A 23,843-nucleotide genomic window follows, 5' to 3' on the forward strand; every position below is an offset into this window, starting at 1 on the left:
GAAAGATCACACATCTCTGACCTATTGTTTCAGGCTCATTGCAGACTCAGGCAGAAACCACTCTGCTCAGTCTGAAAGTTTTCTCCAGAACTATAAGGGCTAGAAACTTAATATTTTAAATTAAATCTTAGAATTTGGAGCAAATGATGACATCCTCCAAAAACACATTACTGTATCTCTAGCCACTGAGAGCCAGCTTAGTTCAGCCTCTAGCTTTGCAGAGAGGCACATGATGATCTGGTTATTGCACATTAAAGATTAAGGTAGAAGTGCATAAATGCATGGTTTTGTTTTTTAAAGTGTAGTTGAGAAGTAATATTCATTTGTTAAGAGACTAGTCTCACCCTTGTTATAACTGGGAGAATGTTAAGTAAAGTCTCCACTTGTAAGAGATTAAGCAGTTATTTTGCATTTCTCTTTTACAAATGTAGAAGCCAGACATTTTCCTGGATAAGAACTTAGATTTACAGGGGGAAAATAGAAGAAATTGTGCAGATAACACCCACTCTGACAGAAGCTTTTAAAACTAATAGGCACTAGAAGTAGACAGCCGATGACAGAGACACAGAAGAACAAGCTGATGATTTGATAAGTTTGTTTCGGGAGAGCATACCGGGGGGGCATGACTGTGTCAGAAAAGCACAGCTTGATGAAGGCTGTTGAAAGTAGTTTCAAGTGAACAAGGTGTGTCTGGGGCTTTGGTTATTGCTTTTAAAGATTTTACTGCTAGTGTAAAGGGGGGAAGCGGAGAGCATAGTGAGCCAGATCCTCCATGGGTGTAAATCACTCTCGCTCCACTGATTTCAACAAGGCTGGGTTGATTTACACCCATGGAGGATCTGGCCCAAAGCACAAGGAGTTTTGTTAAATAGCTGGCAGTTTTTTATTGAGACTTACAGTCAGAGACCTGGGAAAACGGGAAAGGAGGTCAAGTGGACTGAAAATTAGCCAAGCCAATAAGCAGTCTCTCCTTTTTTTATTATACTGTGGGCAAAATATTGCCCTCATTTACACCTGAGCAATCCAGGCTTTGTGTGTACAGAGGAGCTGAATGACAAGAAAAGAAGACAGCCAAGCTTGAAGGAGGCACACATAGTGTCCACATAATTGTTCTCAAACTAAGAAAACTAGGAAAACTTTATTGTATTTAAAGCTTTTGCATGTAAAGGATAATAAATATATGGAGTAAGTTTAATAAAAAGACTACCAAAGCTAAATCTAAAGCGATATCTAGGTGACTATTCAAACAAACAAAAGATGGGGTGTGATGAGGGGTAAAGAGAAGACAGTGCTAGTTACACAGATTTCTTGAGGGACATGGAATTTATTCACTGATTTTAGAGACAGCCTGCAATTCTGCACACTACTTTCTACCTCCTCAGAAAAAGCCTGGGTAAATAGTCTTTGCAATGTGCCAAACTGAGACTCTGTTGAAGCAAAGGAGGAGCAAATTCTAAGGTTACACACTCTCATAAGAATGCTCTGTCTTCAGCTGAATGCATCCAGGGAACTGTCATCTTAGAGCATTTCTGCTGATCTCAAATGCCGATTAAAACAGGAGGAGAGAGAGGCTTCCTCTAAGGCACGGGTTCTCAAACTAAGGGTCGGGGGGTTATATGGGGGGTTGCGAGCTGTCAGCCTCCACCCCAAACCCCGCTTTGCATCCAGCATTTATAATGGTGTTAAATATATAAAACTTGTTTTTAATTTATAAGGGGGTCACACTCAGAAGCTTGCTATTTGAAAGGGGTCACCAGTACAAAAGTTTGAGAACCACTGCTCTAAGGTATGCAGGACCCAAACTGTAAAGGGCTTCATAGATCAGACCAACACCTTAAATTGCATTCAGCAAAGAACTGTAAGCCAGTATAGTCTCTGCAACACACATGCAGTATGCTCCCAGCAAGGAGTTAGTAGGCAGCCACCTTCTGCACCAGCTGAAGTTTTGTGGCCCCAGGCTAGGGGTGGCAGAGGCATGGGTATGAGATATTAAAATTCAATATTTGAAAGAATACCTTTAAACAGAAAACAACTGTAAAAATGATTGACATGTTCTTTGTTACTGATGTAAGGGTGTGACAGGATCCCCGGGGTGCAGCCTGGGACTGTGGGGCCGCTGTGCCCCTTTAACTGACTCCAGCCTGGGCTGTCTCTCACAATGCCTTGCTGGTGACCAGCAGCAAACCCCTCCAAGTGCTGTTATCACTCAGAACAACCGCATGTGGAGCCCCACACCCAGCTAGATTGCATGAATGATCCCAGAGCCACTCAAGAATCACAAAGAGATGCAGCAGCCGAATCCCCCCAGCTCCCAGCACTGAACCTCAGGAAGATACCGTCTTGCACTGCTCAAGATGAGCCATGCAGATTTATTCATTGGTTCACCACTTCATCAATGGAAAGTGGATATACACTAGCCTTTGAAAACCTGAGCAGATCTATCACACACTTCAGACAAACTCACTGGTAAAGATAAACGGTAAAACAAATTTATTGACCACAAAAGATAGATTTTAAGTGATTATAAGTGATAGGCAAAAAGTCAGAGTTAGTTACCAAAATAAAATAAAATATAAGCATGCAGTCTAAACTCTCCACCCTATTAGACTGAGCAACATCTAGATTAAGCAGTTTTTCTCACCCCATTGTATATTGCAGTTCATAGTACACAGATTTGACCCTTGAAACCTGGGCCAGTCTCCTCTGTTGGAGTCTTAAGTCTTCTCAGTGTCCATGTTGCTTGCAGCATAGGTGGGGGAGGAGAAAAGGCCGAGCATGTGGCCACTGTGTTTTGTTTTATACCCTTAGTCTATGTGCTTGTAGAACACAAGTCCAGACATGTCTGGTGGGCACTGCTGAGTCTCTAGGCAAGGCTGAGCAATTCCCCTGGTGTGGCCTCATGCAGTTGAGTCATTGCATTGTAGCTCCCTTGCTGAACAATAGCTGGTGATGTCTGTTCAACAGCACCCACCCGGGTGTTGGTTACCTCCCTGGTCATTGTCTCTGTAGAGCTAGTATCTGGGCACCTTCAAAACCTACAGCATATTTTAGTGAAAACCATACAACACAATTCTTATAATTTCATGTGCATTAATGATGTGCATATATGGGTAGAAAAATGACTTCAGCAGATCATAACTTTCCCCCTGATACCTCACAAGGCCTGCTTTATATGCAAGATCACAATTATATATAAATGAGGAATATGGGGGTTACCGGGTGCTCCCCCAAGGTACAGAATGTCACAAAAGTATTATCCACAACATGCAAAGAAGTAGTAAAGGCAACGAATTGGCAAAGACTCTCACTAGACAGCATGTTTTCTGAGAGTCCTTGTAGTAGGGTTGAGCCGGGGCTCTACCCTCCGAGATGGAGGGGTGCCACACCGGCTCACTAAAGTGCAGACAGTCCAACCTCAGGTCCCTTTACGCAAGGGCTGAGCGGCTCACAGTTCAGGAGCTCAGGCCCTTAGGTAGGGGCTGAGCGCTAACTAACCGTCTAAGCAGGCCCAGGCCCTGGGTCAGGGCGGGGCACAACCAGTCACAGCTCAAGCCCTTTTGGGGCAGGGGTTGAGCAAACAATCCGTTAAGGGGCCCAGGCCCTGGGTCAGGGCGGGGCACAAACAGTCACAGCTCAGGCCCCCTGGTGCAGGGGCTGAGCGGACAAGCAGTTAAGGGGCCCAGGCCCTGAGTCAGGGCGGGGCACAAACAGTCACAGCTCAAGCCCTTTTGGGGCAGGGGTTGAGCAAACCTGCAGTTAAGGGGCCCAGGCCCTGGGTCAGGGCGGGGCACAAACAGTCACAGCTCAAGCCCTTTGGGGCAGGGGTTGAGCACTCCAGCAGTTAAGGAACTCAGGCCCTCTGGTGCAGGGGCTGAGCAGACAAGCGGTTAAGGTAAGCCCAGGCTCCTACCTGAGCGTCGGGTGAAGGGGAAGCCTGCCACCCGTGCGGGGTGGCAGGGGGGAACGCAGGCCCACCCACTCCACTGCGTTCCAGCCCGGGGCCCTAGCAGCGGTTACTGTCGCTGCCGGTCAGTGGGGTATCCTGACCGAAACACACTGACATCAGCTCACAGGCCTCTGCAGCCTGACCGGGGTCGGCTATCCCCGGGCTACTTCCTTATTCCCCCTCGGGGCTTACCTCGGCGGCGATGCTGGGTTCGGGCCAGTCCAGGAGCATCGGTTCCTCGGGTGCGGGGCTTGGGGGCCGGTCCGGCAGCTCTCCCCCAGGGTAGCTGGCACGGGGCAGGCTTGACTCCTCCTCGGGGCAGCTGGTCCGGGGCAAGCTGGGCCAGTCCTCCTCAGGGTAGCTGGCACGGGGCAGGCTGGGCCAGTCCTCCTCGGGGTAACGGGTCCGGGGCAGGCTGGGCCAGTCCTCCTCGGGGTACCTGGCAAGAGGGAGGCTTGACCGGTGCTGGGCGTTAGCAGGCGGCTCGCGGCCTGCGGCTGTCTCCCAAGCGGGAGCTCGGCCCGGGACGTCTGCTCTCTCTGGCGGTCTGGCTCTCACTGAGCTCTGCTGGCGGGCTTTTGTACTTCCGGGTTGGGGCCGTGACCTCGGAGGGGCGGGCCTCGGACCCGGTGGCTCCGCCCACGCTGGGGTTGGAGGAAGCTCGGCCCTGTCAGAGATGGAGGGGTGCCACACCGGCTCACTACAGTCCTGTAGTGATGTTAATAGAACTAAAAAACCCTCCAGGGTGTACAAGATCTCTCTCATGCACCTTTAACTGTGTTTCTAATTTCTGTATATAAACACACAGTGATTTTTGGCATGTTCTTCTTTTTAGTACATTATGTATTGCTTCATACAAAAACATTTTAAACTAGGTTTCATTTACATGAATGGCGTGCATCTGCATTTTTCAGTCATTCCATATTACTGTAATAATCATATTTTTGTCTTTTAGGTATTACCTCATCTGTTACAAAACAAATGATGATCCTCCAGTCAGCCCTGAAACCTGTGCTGCTATCTTAGAAAAAGCCCACCTTGACAACTGGGTTCTTGGAAAAACCAAAGTAATATTTTCACATACTTTGCATACATTTCACTATGTGTTTGTAAAGATATTAAGCAAACTCTGCTCTCGGTTACTCCACTGGAATTACTTTTGATTCACATGCATAAAAAAATTATTTCATTGGACACCCCTTACTGACAATTAGGCTGAAATCCTGATCCCTCAGTGGGGGGAGAGGAGTTAGCAGCAGATGATCTCAGATGTAGAGAGTGGGGGAAGATTTGGTTATGGACAGAGGCCACCTATAAGCAAACTAGGCCAGTGGCGCTGGAATATATTTAGTAGTGGGGGTGCTGGCGGCCAGGACCCAAGCCCCAGGTGAGATGAGGGGTTGGGGAGCGGAGTGTGGGCGGAGGGCCGGGAGCAGGTCATAGGCGCGGGAAACACCCCCAGGTTTTATGCACAGAGCCAGCGGCTGGGGAGCAGGGCGCAGGGCCAGTGGTCCTGCATAAAACCTGGGGGTGCTGCAGCACCCCTGTACCCCTACTTCCCGCACCTATGAACTAGGCAGCTGCCTAGGGCAGCAGATTTGGCCGGTCACCTTTTCATCATGATGGAGGGGGTATCTGGAGCAAATTTGAGTGCTTTTGCAACTCTTTACACTGGATTACATGCCACTCATTCAAATTTGGCTTGGCTGCCCCTCTATCATGACTGAGGGGCAGCCAGGCCAAATCTGCTGCCCTAGGCCTATGAGGAGGGGGGCAGCACACTGAAGATTTGTGTAGGGTGGCAGATTGACTTGAGTAGCCTCTGATTAGGGTGGAGATAAATATCTGCTCCCTCATTATTGCCCCATGGCACCAGTAGAATTTATCAGCCTCCCTCCCACCTGAGCCTTTCTAGCCTGATTTGTCAGAAAGGGCCTCCCTGCTGGGAAACTACAGGAGGTTTGCTAGACAGAGAAGGTGCCATAGGAGAAAAGCTGGTGTCTCCATACCTCAAACAACTTCAGCCTCAAGTCTCCCCTTCTCTGAAGGTAACGGGGGGGGGGGAGGGAGAACAGAAGATTCAAAGGGAGGGGGAGACATAGAACTGAAGCTGTCTGAGGTGCAGAGACACCTGTCTGAGGCACCTTTCTCCATGGCCACACCTCTTCTTGTTCACGCCTGTCTAATGAACCAGAAATGGATTCATAATGGGACTACCAGAGAAGAGAAGAAAGATCTTCCTCAAAGGCAGAGGGGTATTGCTGGGGCAGGTTTTTCTAAAGAAGGCTGGGGCAAGGATCCATGGATGCACCTCCCCGCCCAACCTCTCTCATGTTGTGAGGTGGGACCAAAGGAGAAAATGGGGATGGGGAAAGGAGAATAACTGGAGGTATGGAAATTTATATCCCACTATTTACTTAAATGGAGTTACTCCAGATGTACACCAATGTAACTGAGACAGGATCTGACAGACAGAGACTATGACAAAAGGAGTAGAGAGGAGAGGTCAGAAAAGTCCTGAAAAAATAGATACACTGGGACTGATTCTCCTCCTACCTACAGCAACTGGTTTCACACCAGTACAACTCCATTAACATCAATGGAGTTACTCCTGATTTACTCCAATGTGAGAGCAGAATCAGGCCTGATGTTTGTATCACTTGTGACAGTCTTGCTTTGGGGGTTGTTTTTCTATGGCGTAGGCTTCCCTGAAAGCAAATTAAAAAATAAATAAATGGCATGGGTTTAAGGTACTGGACAAAAGCATTAACAGACTGGAGTTAGTTTTGTGAAATATGCATCACAGGAAAACACTGAGGAGATTAAAGTATCTTCTAATGAAAATACAAATAGTGTTTTGGCCACTTGTGTTACCAACTCAAATTACAGAATTATTTCAGCTTTGTCACCTTCAAAAATGATCATTTAAACAATGGAACTAAAGGCTTTGTTCTTCCTCTGATGGTCATACAGAATTCCTGTTGATGCTAAATAGCCTAATATACATATATGAATCACTGTGAGAAGACTGTCTAGGCCATATTAATTAATTCTGTGTATCATTGTTTGTTTACTCTCTTTAAGGTGTTCCTTAAATACTATCATGTGGAGCAGTTGAATTTAATGAGAAAGGAGACGGTTGACAGGATTGTTTTGATTCAGGCCTATGTCAGAGGGTGGCTAGGTTCAAAGAGATACAAAAAATTAAAGGAGAAAAGGGAAGAAAGTGCTATTAAAATACAGTCAGGTAATAGCTCAACAGCATTTTAGAATAAATGTGCATATGGATGAAATATGGCTTCTTACATTTTGTTCTTTTAAACCTGTTGCACTTGATAAAGCATTCTATGTTTGATGTTTTATGTATTTTTATGAAAATAAATCGGTTAATCAGGTTATGACAATAATCTCTTCACTACAGTTGTCTATCAATGTTACTTTTAAAAGGCAATTTTAACAACAAAGGAATGTGAATACATAAATAATATTTTATTCCTAAAATTCCAGCATACTCTGACAATGTCACATAATATACCAGTGAAAAATTAATGTATTAACCACTTTGGATAATAAAACTAATTAAGCTATTGATTGAGAAATCGCTAATTGAACAGTCTCCTTTTAGCATAACTTTGAGCATCATCCTCTTGGAAGTTCTAACATCTACATTTTTTATATACTAATTGATTCTATAATTACAATATAATTGTAATCTGGAGGACCCAGATTTTACATATTTTATACAGTTTGTGCTTCCTTGTCATAAATTTGGAAACCTGACTGACAATTCAAAAGTGTGTTTCTTTGTAGAAACATCCTGGAAAGATATGATGTTTGAATACTTCAATTCTGATGCCATAATTCCTTGAAGAATTCTTTATTTTCATATTCTTCTATATCACCTAATGGATGAGCTTAAATTTTCCCACCTCTTTTTAGTTTACAGGGGCTTTGTTGCTCGTAAAGAATATGAAAATGGAAAAAATAAATACAAAATGGAAACATTTATTACCAGACTTCAAGCAGGTAAGGACTGTTAGCTTTCTAGACTTTTAATTCACTGTTTTTATCAATCTGCTTATACTCAATGTAGTGGGCCAGATCCTCAGCTGCTATAAAGCTACATTGACTGCAGTGGAGCTACATCAGATTGCACCAACGATCTGATGCACATATCTCTGCTTGTAAATATTGTATATATGTATGCACACTCAGGGGTGAAAATAACATAAAAGACTTACCGGTACGGGGTCCCAGCTCCAGGCCCCCAGAAGGGGCAGGGCCTCAGGCGGAAGGGGCCGGGCTGGAGGGTCAGCCTCCCCCAGCCAGCCCTTCCGCGCTGCCCGGCCTGCACCTCCCAGGGCTCCGGCGGTGATTTAAAAGTCCTGGGACTCTGGTCGCTGCCACGGTAGTGGTGGCCGGGAGCCCCAGGCCCTTTTAAATTGCCGGGCCCTGGGGCGGCTGCGTACGGGCCCATAGCGGCAGCCACTTCTTGCCTGTATGCCGTACCAGCCCACTTTCACCTCTATGCACACTATATATCTGCTTGCATTTAAATTTTTGTATATGTTTGTTACATATTAGATAACATTTACTTTAGAGAAGAGTCTTATCTATAGCTATGCATATGTCTCTGGTTGTCTTCTGTCATAGCTCTGTTCCTACCTATCAAAATGTTCCTTCTCTTCCTCTTTGCCAAGATATCTCTGCTGTGACATCTCCCAAGATTCAATTCTTGATCCTTTGCTTTTTTCTATCTACCCTATCCCCCTTGGTCATTTTGATCAGCATCACTTGTGTGTATGCAACCTGACACTGATCTCAGGTGGTGTATATTCAGGAGTAACTCAATTGCAGTCAGTGGAATTTTACCAGTGTAAAACTGGTCTGAGAGCAGAATCAAATCCAAAGAGGTCACCATTGAAAGTCAATATTTACCAACATGATGATATCTGAGATGCCCCGATTACCTCCTCAGCAGAGGGAATCTCAAACGCCACAATGTAGCAACAGCTCGTTCATGTTGATTAACCACTGCACTGTATCTTATGATATCTTTAATTCTCCTTTGTGTCCACTCTCTCTTCCTGACGTGTGGCTTCAGCATAAAAGAAGCAAAATCATATGATGCCCATTCTCTCACACTTTTAGTGGCTCTGCTCCCCATTTGTTTCAAAATCCAGTTCAAAATTGCCATCCTTGTTTTGAAAACCATCCTTGGACATGCTCCATCCTACCCCAACGATCTGGGCTAACTTCACAGGTGAAGCTAAGTAACTTGAAACAGATCAGATGCTGTCCAAACTTACATTTACACTGGTATAACTCCTTTGACTTCAGTGGAGTTACTCCTGATTTGAACCTATGTAAGTGAGAGGAGAATCAGGCCCAGAAAGTCTAAGGCTATGTCTACACTACAGACCTTACAGCAGCACAGTTGTATCCCTGCAACTGCATTGCTGTAAGGTCTCCTGTGTAGCCACTCTATGCCAACGGGAGAGAGCTCTCCCACTGGCATAATTAAACCACCCCCAACAAGCAGCGGTAGCTATGTCTGCACTAGAGCATCTCCCGCCGACATAGCACTGTCCACACCGGCGCTTTGTCTGTGAAACTTATCTTGGTCAGGGGGGTGGTTTTTTCACACCCCAGACCAACAAAAGTTTTACCGACAAAAGTGCTAGTGTAGACAAAGCCTAAGAAATTCTAGAAAGAATCTAAGTTCATGTAATTTCCACTGTCTTTGGGGCCCCCTAAAAGTACATGTTAAATCCATTTATATTCCTTTCTAGACTACGCTGTACCCCCTTAGACTCACACCCACTTTTCAACCTATAATTTGTCTCCGTTACACAGCACTTCTGAGTCTGGCCCCCAGCACATCTACTGGAGTGCAACTTGATGTAGCTCACAGAGAGAGGAATGCAGCAAGAAAGTCAGCTAATGGGGGGGTGTAACTAAGGCAGATAGGCCACCCCTACCTGAAATTTGGCTCCTTGGTATGTAATTCACACCATCTTAGAACCCATTACACTCACTTACACATCAGTAAATGTGTGCTGGGGAGTCTAATTTACACCACTTTACATATCAATTCTGAATTTGGCTTCTTCCATTCCCTACCCCACTCCCTAGTTCTTCTACCATTGCCTCCTTCTATGATCCTTCACATAATGTCACCACTGCAGGTGTGAGACCATTCTCCTCTGTAGCTTCTGTCATCTCAATAAACTTCCTGTATCCCTCCACTTCACTGACTTGCCATCACATTTAAAATCTCACTTGAAAACACAGCTTTCCCCACCTTGCCTCTACTACCAGGTTCCTGTCTTCTGCAGCTTTTTTTTATTTAACTCTGTTAAAAGTTTGAAATACAGCTTGGGTGTTGTCTAAAATGGTATTGTACTGTAATTTGTATTAGTTGCAAGAGGATACTTAATCAGAAAGAAAAGGAAAGAAATAACAGATGCATCGAACAAAGCAGCAACAACAATTCAATCTCACTACAGGGGATATAGGGAGAGGAAAAGCTTCAAAAAGAAAAGGTAGTGATCTTTTCCTTCTATTGTATCACTTAAATGTCTCCTGCTTCAGTAAACACATTGTCAGAATCAGCAATATTCTCTGGAAATGAAGCAGAATTGGATGCTTCTGTGTAGCACAAATAGTTTTACTCCTGGGGGCATTCTGCACCAAAAAATTAAAAATTCTGTGCACAATATTTTAAAATTCTGCAAATTTTATTTGTCAAAATAACACTACGTAATCACGCCAGTTTCAACTATTTTGGTAATTTATTTCAAAATAGCTGTCAGCAAGTATGTCTGTAACAATACAGACACACACAAAAATTCCCCCAGGAGTAGAGAGTGAAAGAAACCTCTATGACAGCCCAGTTCCTGTTTCTCTGCCCTAACCCCAGAGCCCAGCTGGGGGACCAGACAACCACAACCCCTCCCCCACAGAGCCCAGCCATGCCCCCCCAGCCAATACACCCAAAACCCCTCCCCCCCAGAGCCCAACCATAGCCCTCCCCCAGCCCAGATAACAGCACTCTTTCCCCCCCAGAGCCCAAGGATCCAGGGGGAGAAACAGACTGATACTCAGTACCAGGCTTGCATGGAGTTTCCTGTGCTCTGCCCTCTCTTTCCCTCAGGGCATGCTGAGAACTGCAGCCAGGGCCGGCTCCAGGGTTTTGGCCGTCCCAAGCAGCCAAACAAACAAACAAAAAAAGCCACGATCGCGATCTGCGGCGGCAATTCGGCGGGAGGTCCTTCACTCCGAGCAGGAGTGAGGGACCGTCCGCCAAATTGCCGCCGAACAGCTGGACGTGCTGCCCCTCTCCGAAGTGGCCGCCCCAAGCACCTGCTTGGTAAGCTGGTGCCTGGAGCCGGCCCTGACTGCAGCTGCCAAGATCCCTCTAGCTCCCTCTCCCTCCCCCCAGCAGTGTCTTCTATGTGTGGCTCCTAGTGGCAGCTAGTAGCACTGCAGCCCTTTTCTGTGGGGGAAAAGAAATTCTGCACACACGTTAATTTCTGCAAAATTCTGCACTGCGCAGAGGTACAGAATTCCCCCAAGAGTATACATTATGCTCTGCTTGAGGAGACAGAGCCTGTCCCACTCTTACCTCCTCAGAAACACCCTGAAGCCTTGGCTTTCCACGCCGATCGTGCCACAATAGTGAGCGAGCGGGACAGAATTTTACAAGCACGACTGCCCATCCCCCCCTCGGTGGTGATTTATGTTTTTACTGGCTGCTCCAGGCACCCGAACCGACCTGCCTGAGCTGCCAGGGAGAAGCACGTCACTGCTTTTGCGGCTTCCCTTTGCTTCCCCATCAGAAGTCATTTTTCTGTGGGGAAGCAAAGAAATCTGCGGGGGATATGAATTCTGCACATGCACAGTGACACAGAATTCCCCCAGGAGTCTAGTTTGTTTGCTTATTTTAAAAGATGGCAGTAAACATTTTTCTTAAGTTTTGTGACCTTAAAAGAAGGTCACAAAGGGAGAAGAGGCAAATATGGGGTTAAAAAAAAATTAGTTGGCAATATTTTGCCCACCTGTGATTTTAATATAAACTGATACTACTGATAGGTCCTGGTCTGTGTTTGGAATAGCTCTTCTTGAGACATTTCTATACATTGCATACACTTCTTGTCTGAATCAAATAAAAGTAAAAATGGAAAGAAATTGACAATCTGAAACATGGAAGCTTCCTTTTATCCATATGTTGAGATGGGTACCCAACAATAAAACAGACTCTGTTCATGAAAGTAGTTTAGGACTCTTTCCAGGCACACTGTGTTGAATGGCCAGTATTTTCACAGGCTGTTCTGGGCCTCCTCAGTGTAACTCAGCCAAGTAGGCATTCATCCTCTGAAATGCCCCTCTGAGAAGCCTTCTTCTTTTTTACATTTTTAGGCTTTGCTTTTGTGGTGTGATTATGAGTGAGCCTAGTGGGAGGTGGCGCTAGAAAGGTTTGGTAGTCTTACCCATAGGAGAAGGAAACCATTCGGGAGACCACTCACAGCCAGTAAAGACAGTGCTGGGTAAAGAAGTAGAAGGATGTGGTTAGTGTGCTGTCCTGGGACTCAGAAGACCAAAGTTCAATTCCCTGCTCCATCACAGATTCTTGTTTGACCTTGGACAAGTTGCTTAGTTTCTCTGTACCCTAGTTCACCATCTGTAAAATGGGGGTGTTGTGAGGACAAATGCATTAAAGATAGGGAGGCACTCAGATATTATGGTAATGGGGAGCCATATAAGTACCTTAGGTAGATAGAAAGGAGCTATGGAAGGACTGCACAAGCTCTTTCAAGTGGTAGTGGGTTGAACCGGGTGAAAGGCCTAGCTTGGCATTTAACCTCAGCTGATGGTGACAAAGAAGGCCCAAGGAGTGTGCCAGTTATTCCCCTGGTGTCAGGGAGTATTTTCCATATGAAGTTTTATGACCTGGATCCAAATCCATGAACATTCTTTTTGCATTGCTATTTGGGCAGTGTTTTTCCTTTGGGGAATGGGTTTTGGACTGTGTGAATTACTGAGGTTTTTGTACACTGCAGGAAAATACCTGTCTTTTTTTACTATCTGTACACTTTCAGTGGATTTCTTCTGTAACCTTTATCACCTGCTCTTTTATCATCTAGATTGCCACCCTCGTTGCCCTTGGGCCATTTGACGGGGATATTCTTCCAGACTTAGAATATCATTCATGTTCACAAATATGTATATTCATTCCCCATTCCTAATCTGTGCTAGATGCTCTAGCTGTTTTATTTTCATTTTTGATTGATCAAATTGTCGTTTAGTACACAAACATTGCTGCAGGAAATTGTAAGGTGGTAATCTGTCTGCTATAATATTTCCCAAATGCAATATGTCTCACACAGGGAATCACTTCTGAAGAAGGAACAAACTAAAAATGCAGCCTCCATTATTGAAAAAGAAAAAGATGAGCAACCTCAAGACAATGAAGAAAACCCAGCTGTGATAACAAACTCTCCTTCTGCAGCTGAAGAGGAAGCAGCTGTTATTGTTCAGAGTAACTACAGAGGCTACAGAGAGTGTAAAAAAATAAAGGAGCAACACAGAATACTAGCAGACCAAGTATCTTCTCCAGTGGAAAACTTGAAACCAGAAGTAAAGTCAGTTCAAAATGTAGCGCAGGAAGCTGAGGCTGAAACAGACAGAAAAGATAAGGCAGCTATTTTCAGTCAGAGCAGCTACCCTGGACACCCAGACAGACAGAACCTAGAGGAAAAAAGGAAAATGCCTCCAAGAAGAGAGAGTGCTTCTATGAAACAAAACCCTCCATGGCAGCATCCAAAGGAAGGTAAAAAACAGGCCTCTTTGAAGCAGTCATCTAAAAAAATGACAAAACTAGGCCTCCGAGATTTGACTCATCAGGAAACAATCAGCACAGATGAGCAAAACCAACTGTCTGTTGTTGTTCAGAATAAGTATGACAGTCACTTGGAGAGAAAACATCTTACACAGGAAGGGATAATACCTGGTGAAAATAAAGGAAATATAAGGAAAGACTCAGTAAGAGGCTCACAGAAGCAAGCTGAGCCAGAAAAACAAGGTTCAGAAGACAAAGACAAGGCAGCAGTGGTAATTCAGAGTAATTATCGAGGTTACAGAAGAAGGGGGCAACTCAGAAAAGAAGGGAAATTACCTTCTAAAAGTCAAGAGAGAGCTAGTGGAGAGCCAACGGAAGTAGCACATATTCAAAATAATGATTCCAAGACAACAAAAGATAGAGAAAGGTCTAATCCTCAGGCCGAGGGCCATAAGAATCTACAGGATGGCTCAGCAAAAGAGGCTTGTGATTTGGCAGCCTTTTCAAGACAGGTAAGAAGCTTATTAAGCTAAATATTTCTTGATAACTGTAGGAAATGTGCTAAGAGCAATGCATTAGATGATAGCTCACTGAAAATGGATGCTCTGACTCATACTACTTCAAAACATACAAAACACCGAAATTAACTGTAATAAGGGGCATTCTGTTCAGGCCAGTCAGCAACATTTTAAATCACTTTATTCTGTGCATTTAAATCACTGGTCAGGAATTGAAGAGTTGGGTTTATACAGATTTTGATATTAATTTATTCTGGCAGGGTTTTTAGGCAAATCAAACTCTTACTTAGTAGTTGAATTTTGTGTGTGTGTGTGTGTGTGTGTGTGTGTGTGTGTGTGTGTGTGTGTGTGGTGGGGGGGTAAATCTGTTTAAAATTTGTTTTCCTTAAATTATATCAAAAAATTTCCCCCTTCCAAGCCCTGTTCTTGCATAGATGAGCTCCCACAGAATGCAAGGGATTCTTAGGGTTCACCAGTTCCTTCTACAAATACTTTCCAATGATGTACACTAGAGCTGGCCAGAGCATGACAATTCCGTTTCGTGACAACTTCCAAGATTTTGGAATTTGGTTTTGTTCTGCATTGGAGAAAAAACAAACCCTTTTGGACATTTTCATGAAATGAACTGTATCAAAACATCTGGATTTGGATCAAAAGGGGTAGGGTTTTTTTTATTCAGGTCACTCTCTCTGGTCAAAAGTGACCAGAGCCCACCCTGAACCTCAGGAAGCTTCCTGTTGAAAACGTCATTGAAATCACTAGATTGCCACAAAATGGTTCGGCTTCAGCGAAGCAGCATAGTTTGATACGAATACATTTCCCTGAAATGTTGTGGATGAACTCCTGGCCCCGTGGAATTTAATGGCAAAGCTCCTGTTGATTTCAGTGAGACCAAGATTTCACTCTGTAAAATTCAGGTATTTTAATGGATATTATATAAAAATCTACAATTTGTGCTACAAGTGGAAAGACTGTCAGGGTTGGGGGTGGGCATTGTCCATTTTAACCTAAAACCAGAAGCCCCAGTCAAGATAAGTGGTTTTTTGAAATGCTGACATTTGCCAACTAAGGCCCTGATTCAGCAGAGTAGTGAAGTCCTTACTCGCCTGTTTAAAGTTAAGCACATGCTTAACCACCTTGCTGAATAAGGTTATCATACCCGTTCCTAGTGCGTGTTCTGCACAGTTGGAACCCTGCTCTCATTGACTTCAAAGGGGCTCTGCATGGACACAGACGTGAGCCTCTACGGAGCAGTTTGCAGGATCAGTTATTATTACACATGCAGTGTTTGTCACAGGGCTGTGATGGAATTATTTCATGCTTTCAAAAAAGCAGTGTACTGCATAAAAGCAGTTTGTCCAGTCTCTGTTTACCTTATTGTTCCATCTGCAGTTTCTTACCCTTGATTTACCTGGAAACATGGAGATCTCTATCTTGTATTATTTTTTTTAGATATCAAAATTATCCGAAGACTATTTGGCACTGCAGCAAAAGTTGAATGAAATGATTTTGTCGCATCAGCTGAGGCCCGTGATGCTGTCCAAAGATAAACAAACAAATGGCCGACTTTCTCCTCATGTGTGTCAATCAGGTAATATTCAACCTTCATGTTTATCAATAACATTAATGTCCCTCAGGGGCAAGTCTTGCAGCCACAGAGGGTTCCATGACAAGGATTCATAGTCATAGATTTTAAGGTTAGAAGGGACCACTAGATATTCTATTTGGACCTCCTGTATAACACAGGCCATAAAACTTTGCCCCGTTTCCCCAGCATTGAGCCCAATAACCTGTATTTGACCAAAGCATCTTCCAGAAAGGTATCCAGTTTTGATTTGATGTCATCAAGAGATGGAGAATCCATCACTTCCCTTCGTAGTTTGTTCCAATGGTTGTTCACCTTCACTGTTAAAAATAAGTGCCTTGTTTCTAATGAGAATTTGTCTGGCTTCTGACTTCAGCTTCAGCTTCCAGACATTGGCTCTTGATATGCCTTTCTGTTAGATTACAAAACCCTTTAGTACCCAGTATTTTCTCCCCATTTAAGGTACTTATACACCATAATCAAGTCAACTCCTGACCTTCATCAATGTACGGCATTTTCTCCAGCTCTCGACTCACTTTTGTGGCTCTTCTCTGTTCCCTCTCCAATTTTTCAACATCCTTTTAAAAATGTGGACACCAGAACTGGTTGCTTTATTCCAGTATCAGTCTCCCCAATACCATATCCAGAAGTAAAATCAGTTCCTACTCTCCTATTTATACATCCAAGGATCACATTAGCTCAACTTTTGTACTGGTGATCCCTTTCACATAGCAAGCCTCTGAGTGTGACCCCCTCTTATAAATTAAAAACATTTTAAAATATATTTAACACCATTATAAATGCTGGAGGCAAAGTGGGGTTTGGGATAGAGGCTGACAGCTCGCGACCCCCCATGTAATAACCTCGCGACCCCCGAGGGGTCCCGACTCCCAGTTTGAGAACCCCTGCATTAGCCCTTTTTGCCACAGCTTCACACTGGGAGCTCATGTTGTCCACTATGACCTTTAGATCCTTTACAAGAGTCACAGCTTTCCAAGAGACAGTCCCCCATTCTGTAAGTATGACCTCCCTTCCTTGTTCCTAGATGTACGACCTTACATTTGATTATGTTAATGTATATTGGTGGAATGAGCTCAGCTACGAGGTGATCTAGCTCACTCAGTGTGGATTCCCTGTCCTCATCGTTATGTACCACTCCACCAGCTTTGTTTCATCTGTAGATTTTATCAGCAGTTATTTTATATTTACTTCCAGAATCATTGATAAAAATGTTGAATATTGTCAGGCCTAGAATCGATCCCTGTGGACTCTCCCATTCAATGATGATTCTTCATTGAGATTTGTGAGCAGTCAGCTAGCCAGTTCCTAATCCATTGATCATGTGCTCTGTTGAGATTGTATAGTGCTAATTTGTAATCATAATGTCATGTCGTACTAAGTCAAAACCTCAGCAAAGTCTATTACATCTACAAAGTTACCTCTACCAAACTTTTTGCCTCATCAAAGAATAAAATCAGATTTGTTTGACAAGACCTATTTTCCATAAAACCATGTGGACTGGCATTAATTATATTCCTCCCCTTTAATTATTTATTAATTGAATCCCGTATCAGTTACAGCTGCATGATAACTGGTGCAGTTCTGCTGTGCAACAGGAGACAGCCTTTGGGGGAGGCACAGTGCTTACATACCCTCAGCACCCCATGAATCTCTGGTCCTCAGAGGGCTCCCTGAATACTAGCCCATGTGGGACAGATGGGGGTAGACAATGGAAGGGCCAGGGTGAAGTCAAGGGTGTGATTGCTATGCAGATCACCAAGACCTGCCCAACATGGAGAGGTGCATATGAAGCTGTAGAGACTACTCTTGTCTTTTGGGTTAGGGTTGGCTCTGCTGAGTAGTTCCCCAGCCTGGTGGGAAGGTTTCCTCTAACCCTGGTGCATCAAGTGGTCAGACCATAGCCCAGGCTTAGAATTTGCCCTTCAGTGTTCAAAACATACTACATTATCATCACTATAATATTGTGAAAGTGAGTCTCATGTACACCTAGGCCCCTTTACATACCTCTGGCAATGTGAAAGGGGCCTTAAAGTACATGTGCATGTACTTTACCCCCATTTTAAGGGCCTTTCACACTGCCAGAGTGCAATAAAGGGACCTCAGTGTAGATTAGAGTCAGGCCTTGTAAGTGTAAAGTGTAAAGGCTGCTCCTTGTTAATCCCCAGTTATTCCTGGCAGCATGCTTCTGCAACTGACTTCTGCAAGAGAGAGCAAACATCAGATGGAAAACTCCATTCCAGGATTTTGGCAGGACTTTCATTTTAGACATGTTAATGATTAGCAGGTTTATGCTGATTTCTTTATTACATTTTACTGATTTTTTGACAGTATGAGGCTAATTCCTTAGATAATATAGTATTAAAGGCTCATTCTTTGGAAAATAGCAAATGCTTCTTAAACATTTCCCTACAGAACATAGATAAGAGAGACAGGGAGAGGAAAATACAAGACCTATTTTGCCAATTAGAAAAAGATCTTCTTATTTAAAAGTGATAAAAACTCAAGTGAACCCAGGTGGAAATATATGCCAATATGTTTCTGTGAATTACAAAATGGGCCAAATTCTATCCAATTACACTGGTGTAAATCTGGAGTAGCTCCACTGAAGCCAATAAAATTACAATACTTAACACCTGATAGAGGTCCAGAAGGAGACTTTCAAAGGGACAAAGGGGAGTTAGACACCCAATTCCCATTGAAAGTCAATAGGAGTTTGGCACTTAACTCCCCTTTGTTCCTTTGAAAAACTCCCCGTGCCTGGCCTGGGTTTCTGTCCATACAACCTCATAATGCAGCCCTTATCTGTGGTTCTACTTTCCCTTTAAATGCCATGTTTTTTCTACGGCAAGATGGGTGAAAAGTATTACATCACCTCCTTTTGAACATGGTGCAAAGAATGTCACACATTTCTTTGAGTCAGACCCTGGTGCTATTGAAGTCAAAGGCAAAAGTCCCATTTAATTTTATCAGGACCATGATTTTGCCCTTTGCCAAATAAAATTAAATCTGTTTCTCACCAAAAAATGTACTGTGGTTTTTAACAAAATGAGGATTTATTTCCTCTATCTACTTTCCAGACAAATGTGGGCACCTCTGACATTCCAGCATTTGATCCTTTTTTGCACCAAATGTGATAGTTTGAGGAATAATACATCTGAGAGCTCTGATCCATAAACAAAACATAATTTATTTATTTTTTACTTAAAGTGTAAAAGCTTTTTTTGTTTGTTTGCTTGTGTGTTTGACTAAGGCACAATTAACTGCCTTTGGAAAAGTGCCAGACATACCTTTCAAACATTCAAGACACAGCAAAAATGGTATAAAAGGCCTGTAAGCTCATGGTCATAAACATAGAGAAATTCATACTTTATAGTCAAGCTATGCCCTTTCCAAGTGGGCTCATGCAAATTCTCCAGAAGAACGGTCAGATTCTAAAAGAAGTTTGATTTCCTGTGCTTGGATTTTGATTAAATTGCTACGGTCAGCAAATAGGCAAGGTGAGTGCAGCGTGTGGAGAGGAGATACTATTTAAAGTGGATGCAGTTCAAGGGCAAAATTGGGAGAATGGGCACAAGTTTACTGAGAACAGAACAAGAATGTAAAGCAAAGCGCAGCCACAGTTGCTCTCCTGACCATGGACAGCCCCTTAAGCCTAATCAAACATGAAACCGTATTTTCTACCGTGTCAGACCAAATGATCATTCTAGCCTATAAACTCCTAGCCAGCTGACTAACATGTCAGTTAATGCTCTACTCCTTTAAAGAGAAACCCCAGCAAACCAATCCCCTGTCACTTTCTCCAAGAGGGTTTCTAAACAAACTATACCCTCCTTCCCCAATCAACAGGATTGGAAGACAGTGACTACTTCCCAGTAAAAGAAGTTTGAAAATTGCTTTACAAGTTACCCACCCATAAGTGCTAACCACCCACAACCACACAACACTTTGATCAAAGCTATGAATTTAGGGCCCAATTCTCCAGGCCATTAAGGTAGCTTTGTTATGGGTCACAAAACTGTCTTAAAGCTGGTGACTCCAGCCAGCGTAGGATTCTCCCTACCTATGAGAATCCTGGTATGGTATAGAGCTGCTCAGCTGCTGCTACTCAACCCTCTCCCATTGCTGGTGCATTCCTGGTCCATTTCACACCAGGTCCTGCCCATCGTTATGAACTTGTAGCCATGGGTGGCAGGTGAAACCCTCCTTCGGGGAGCCTAACCCACCAACCCTGCCAGAGGAGCCCCCAGGCTCCCACACACACTCCCGGAGGAGCCCCAGCCCGGCCGGGCCCAGCACCAGGCCACCAGCCAGCCCCAGCCACTAGCCCAGCTCCCGGGCCGAGCCACTGGTAGGCCCGAGTTCCAGGCCACCGGCTGGAACTGTGGCCCTGCCGGCTTCAGGGGAGAGGGAGAGGAAAGCGAGGCCTCAGGTGGAACCTGGGCAGGCCATGGCCTGGGTTAGGGGAGGCTTAGCCTGCCCTGGCCTTTGATACTCGCCACCCATGCTTGTAGCCTTGGAATCCTTGCCACTTGGTTGTGGGTTTTTTTAACAACATTTTTTTTTAAATTTATTTTACAAAAGATTAACCTAATATGGTGTGGAGATCACTGAGTGGGGAGATCAAACTCCTGGGATCTAAAAAGTATATCTGCTGATTGTAAAACAAGTATCTCCTTTTATTGAGGACAATGATGCAGCATATTGAGAAGTGTTACTCTGAGAGGAGGCTCTTTGTCTCAGAGATGCCATAAACACGTTGTGATGTGTGTCAGCTGACTACCCAGGATTTTATTGATTACCAGAACAATATATTGCACAAAACATGTTTTGCATTGTAGGTACCTATGTTACTGCTTTCCTTAATGCTACAGTAATTGAAATTACCTTTATGTGCAATTTTGTTTATTTTATATAATGTCACTAAGCACGCATCCTGGGTGAAATTAATACCTGGAGCAAGAGGGTAACTTGACTGGCATTGCAACCACTTGCACTAGGTCAGAGTTTGGCAGTATTTGTTTGTACTATACAACCTCAGATTTACAAACACCTTGGAAATGGAGAAAAAGCAACAAGGAGTCCTTGTGGCACCTTAGAGACTAACAAATTTATTTGGGCATAAGCTTTCGTGGGCTAAAACCCACTTCATCAGATGTATGGAGTGAAAAATACAGTGAGCAGTATAAATATTACAGCACATAAAAAGATGGGAGTTGCCTTACCAATTGGGGGGTCAGTGCTAACAAGGCCAATTCAGTTAAGGTGGAAGTGGCCAGAGCCGGCTCCAGGGTTTTTGCCGCCCAAGCGGCAGAAAAAAAAAAACCAGCCGTGATCGCGATTGGCGGCACTTCGGCAGCAGCTCCACCATGCCGCTTTCTTCTTCGGCGGCAGGTCCTTCCCTCAGAGAGGGACCGAGGGACCCGCCACCAAATTGCCGGCGAAAAGCCTGACGTGCCGCCCCTTCCCCTTGGCCGCCCCAAGCACCTATTTGCTGAGCTGGTGCCTGGAGCCGGCCCTGGAAGTGGCCTGTTCTCAACAGTTGACAAGAAGGGGTGAATACCAAAGGAGGAAAATTACTTTTGTAGTCATAACTCTGAAATGTTCATAACTCTGAACAAAACGTTACGATCGTTCTTTCAAAAGTTTACAACTGAAGATTGACTTAATACAGCTTTGAAACTTTACTATGCAGAAGAAAAATGCTGCTTTTAACCATCTTAATTTAAATGAAACAAGCACTGAAACAGTTTCCTTACCTTGTCAAATCTTTTTTTTAAACTTTCCCTTTATTTTTAGTAGTTTACGTTTAACACAGTACTGTATTTGCTTTTTCTTTCTTTTGTTTGTTTGTTTGTTTGTTTGTTTCTGCTGCTATCTGACTGCGTATTTCTGGTTCGAAATGCGGTGTGTGGTTGACCAGTTAGTTCGTAACTGTGGTGTTCGTAACTCAGAGGTTCAATTGTATATGCTAAACTTGCATGTTCTGTGTAGTTGACACTAGCAGTTCCTACTAACTAGCAGTTCCTACTTAAGTGATGCTACTAATCACAATAAAGCTAACAAAGATAGCTTCTGCCAGACAATGAAGTGTCAAAGGGTGGTTTTATAAGCGTAAAGGAAGCTTGACTGGGCTAAAGCTGGGACCAGGGAGTCCGGAGTTCTATTCACCCATTATGTATGAAATTCTATTAATTCTTCTGAACCTGATGTGCTTTTGGTGTGAAGCCCATCTGGAGTTCCACAGCCCAGCGGGGCTCCACCCCATGCAATACTGCTCCAATCTTGAGGGAGAATTAACCCTCATCAGTTCTTAGAACGTTTGTTAAAGGATGATTAATGCTACATTTGAATAGTGATGAAGAGAAGAGCAGGGAGAGGGAGGAGGAGGGGGTTCAGATTTGCTTGGGGAATGTTTTTATGCAGACTGGGAATCCTGTCCTGTACACCAAGCAAAGCTCCTGTGTCAGCCGGGCATAAACAGGAGTGTGCAATATATTAAAATAAGAGAAAATACTGGAGTAATTACAAAGCTTGAAAGTCAAATAGTTTGAATCTAGGCATAGCAGAACTAGCTTCAGTAAGATATGTATCTTAACAATAGCCCTGTACATCCCAATAAGTGTTCATTTACTATAGCTGCATATTATCTGAAATGGGCATGCAGAATACATATGGGAAATATGGGCTTCCATTTAAGTACTTACTGTATACAAAACATTACCAATTGGTTTGCACTTTTTCTTTCTGAATGTACTGTATGTAAAAATGCACTGTAGATTAGTAAGAAATGTACTCCTATTTCACCTGCTTCTTTTGTTGAATTATTGTGTCCCATTCTGGTGTGTAGTGACCTTCATGTCCACAGAACAAAGATACTGCACACAAGCATCAGTTATCTAGAAACAATCCCTAAAACTAAATTCTGAATTTTTCTTCATAAAAATCATGGGCAGCTCTAGAAAAAAAAATCAGAACCAATAAACTAAGCTATCTATAATATGGCTAACTAGGCCAGACATATATGGTCTATCACTAAGTGATATACTGTTTATAATACGGAAAGAAGCCTTGCCATCTTCTTTCCTACTCATTTTGAAGCAATGATTTTATTTTTATTTAGTGCAGTTTTCACACTGAGTGGCTCCCTTGCTGTTCTGTCCCCAATAAAGGCATTAATCAGTGGATGGCAATGATTGCCGACCCTTTGCTTGTCTTTAAATCAGATGACATTTAGATTTATATAATTACTATGATGATTTAAATGATAATTGTACACATTTTCCTCAACATCACTTGTTTAATGTGTCATTTTACAGCTGTATGCATGAATCTAGAATTGCATTTTGTATGCCAAACAGGAACGCGTCTGCCTTTATCTACGAATAGACTGGCATTGTTCATTTTGACAGCTTAGCAGCTCCAAAGATAACATTTTTATACTTTGCAGAAAATGATTTCTACTAATCACAGAAGGTAAGGGGCTGCAGGAGAACTGGCTGATGTGGTTGTGCCAATGTAAAAGGTTTTAAAGTATGTTCAATTTAATAAAAAAAATGCAAAATATGCAGTTTTTTTCAAAATACATCTGTGTCGAGAAGGCCAAAGTAATCTTATTTCAGCAGGTTTTTTAAATAGGCTGTAAAAGAACTTTGGTCCAGTTTTACAAAAAGGCATGAGGCAATCCGTGCAAGGTTCCTGGAATGAACCAGTCTCCATAGGCTGTTCACTAGCAGGATTTACAGAATATATCTCTTTCCAGGAAAACGATGATGCCCATCACCTCAAGTACCTAAATGGAAGATCAAATGCAAAAGCTCCACTAAAGAATTTTCTACTTTTAGGGTGAAGTTCAAATGGGTGCAAAAGATCCACTCCAGATTACCCCCTCTTGGTCCTGGCAAAGCATGAGGAGCTCTGATACATCTGAGGACC

At 43.6% G+C, this 23,843-nt stretch overlaps 1 protein-coding gene across 2 annotated transcripts in view; it reads left to right on the forward strand.

Moving 5' to 3' along the window:
- Positions 1-23,843, forward strand: part of MYO3A (myosin IIIA) — a 187,444-nt gene that overhangs the window by 144,333 nt on the left and 19,268 nt on the right. For both annotated transcript variants that reach the window (XM_065398708.1, XM_065398707.1), the window contains exons 27-32: positions 4,902-5,013; positions 7,031-7,193; positions 7,886-7,972; positions 10,368-10,491; positions 13,336-14,299; positions 15,758-15,896. In XM_065398708.1, the coding sequence (XP_065254780.1) occupies positions 4,902-5,013; positions 7,031-7,193; positions 7,886-7,972; positions 10,368-10,491; positions 13,336-14,299; positions 15,758-15,896 (1,589 nt within the window). The remainder of the gene's footprint in view (positions 1-4,901; positions 5,014-7,030; positions 7,194-7,885; positions 7,973-10,367; positions 10,492-13,335; positions 14,300-15,757; positions 15,897-23,843) is intronic.

Source organism: Emys orbicularis, chromosome 2, assembly GCF_028017835.1.
Source record: "Emys orbicularis isolate rEmyOrb1 chromosome 2, rEmyOrb1.hap1, whole genome shotgun sequence".
In the NCBI taxonomy this organism is placed as follows: Eukaryota; Metazoa; Chordata; order Testudines; family Emydidae; genus Emys; species Emys orbicularis.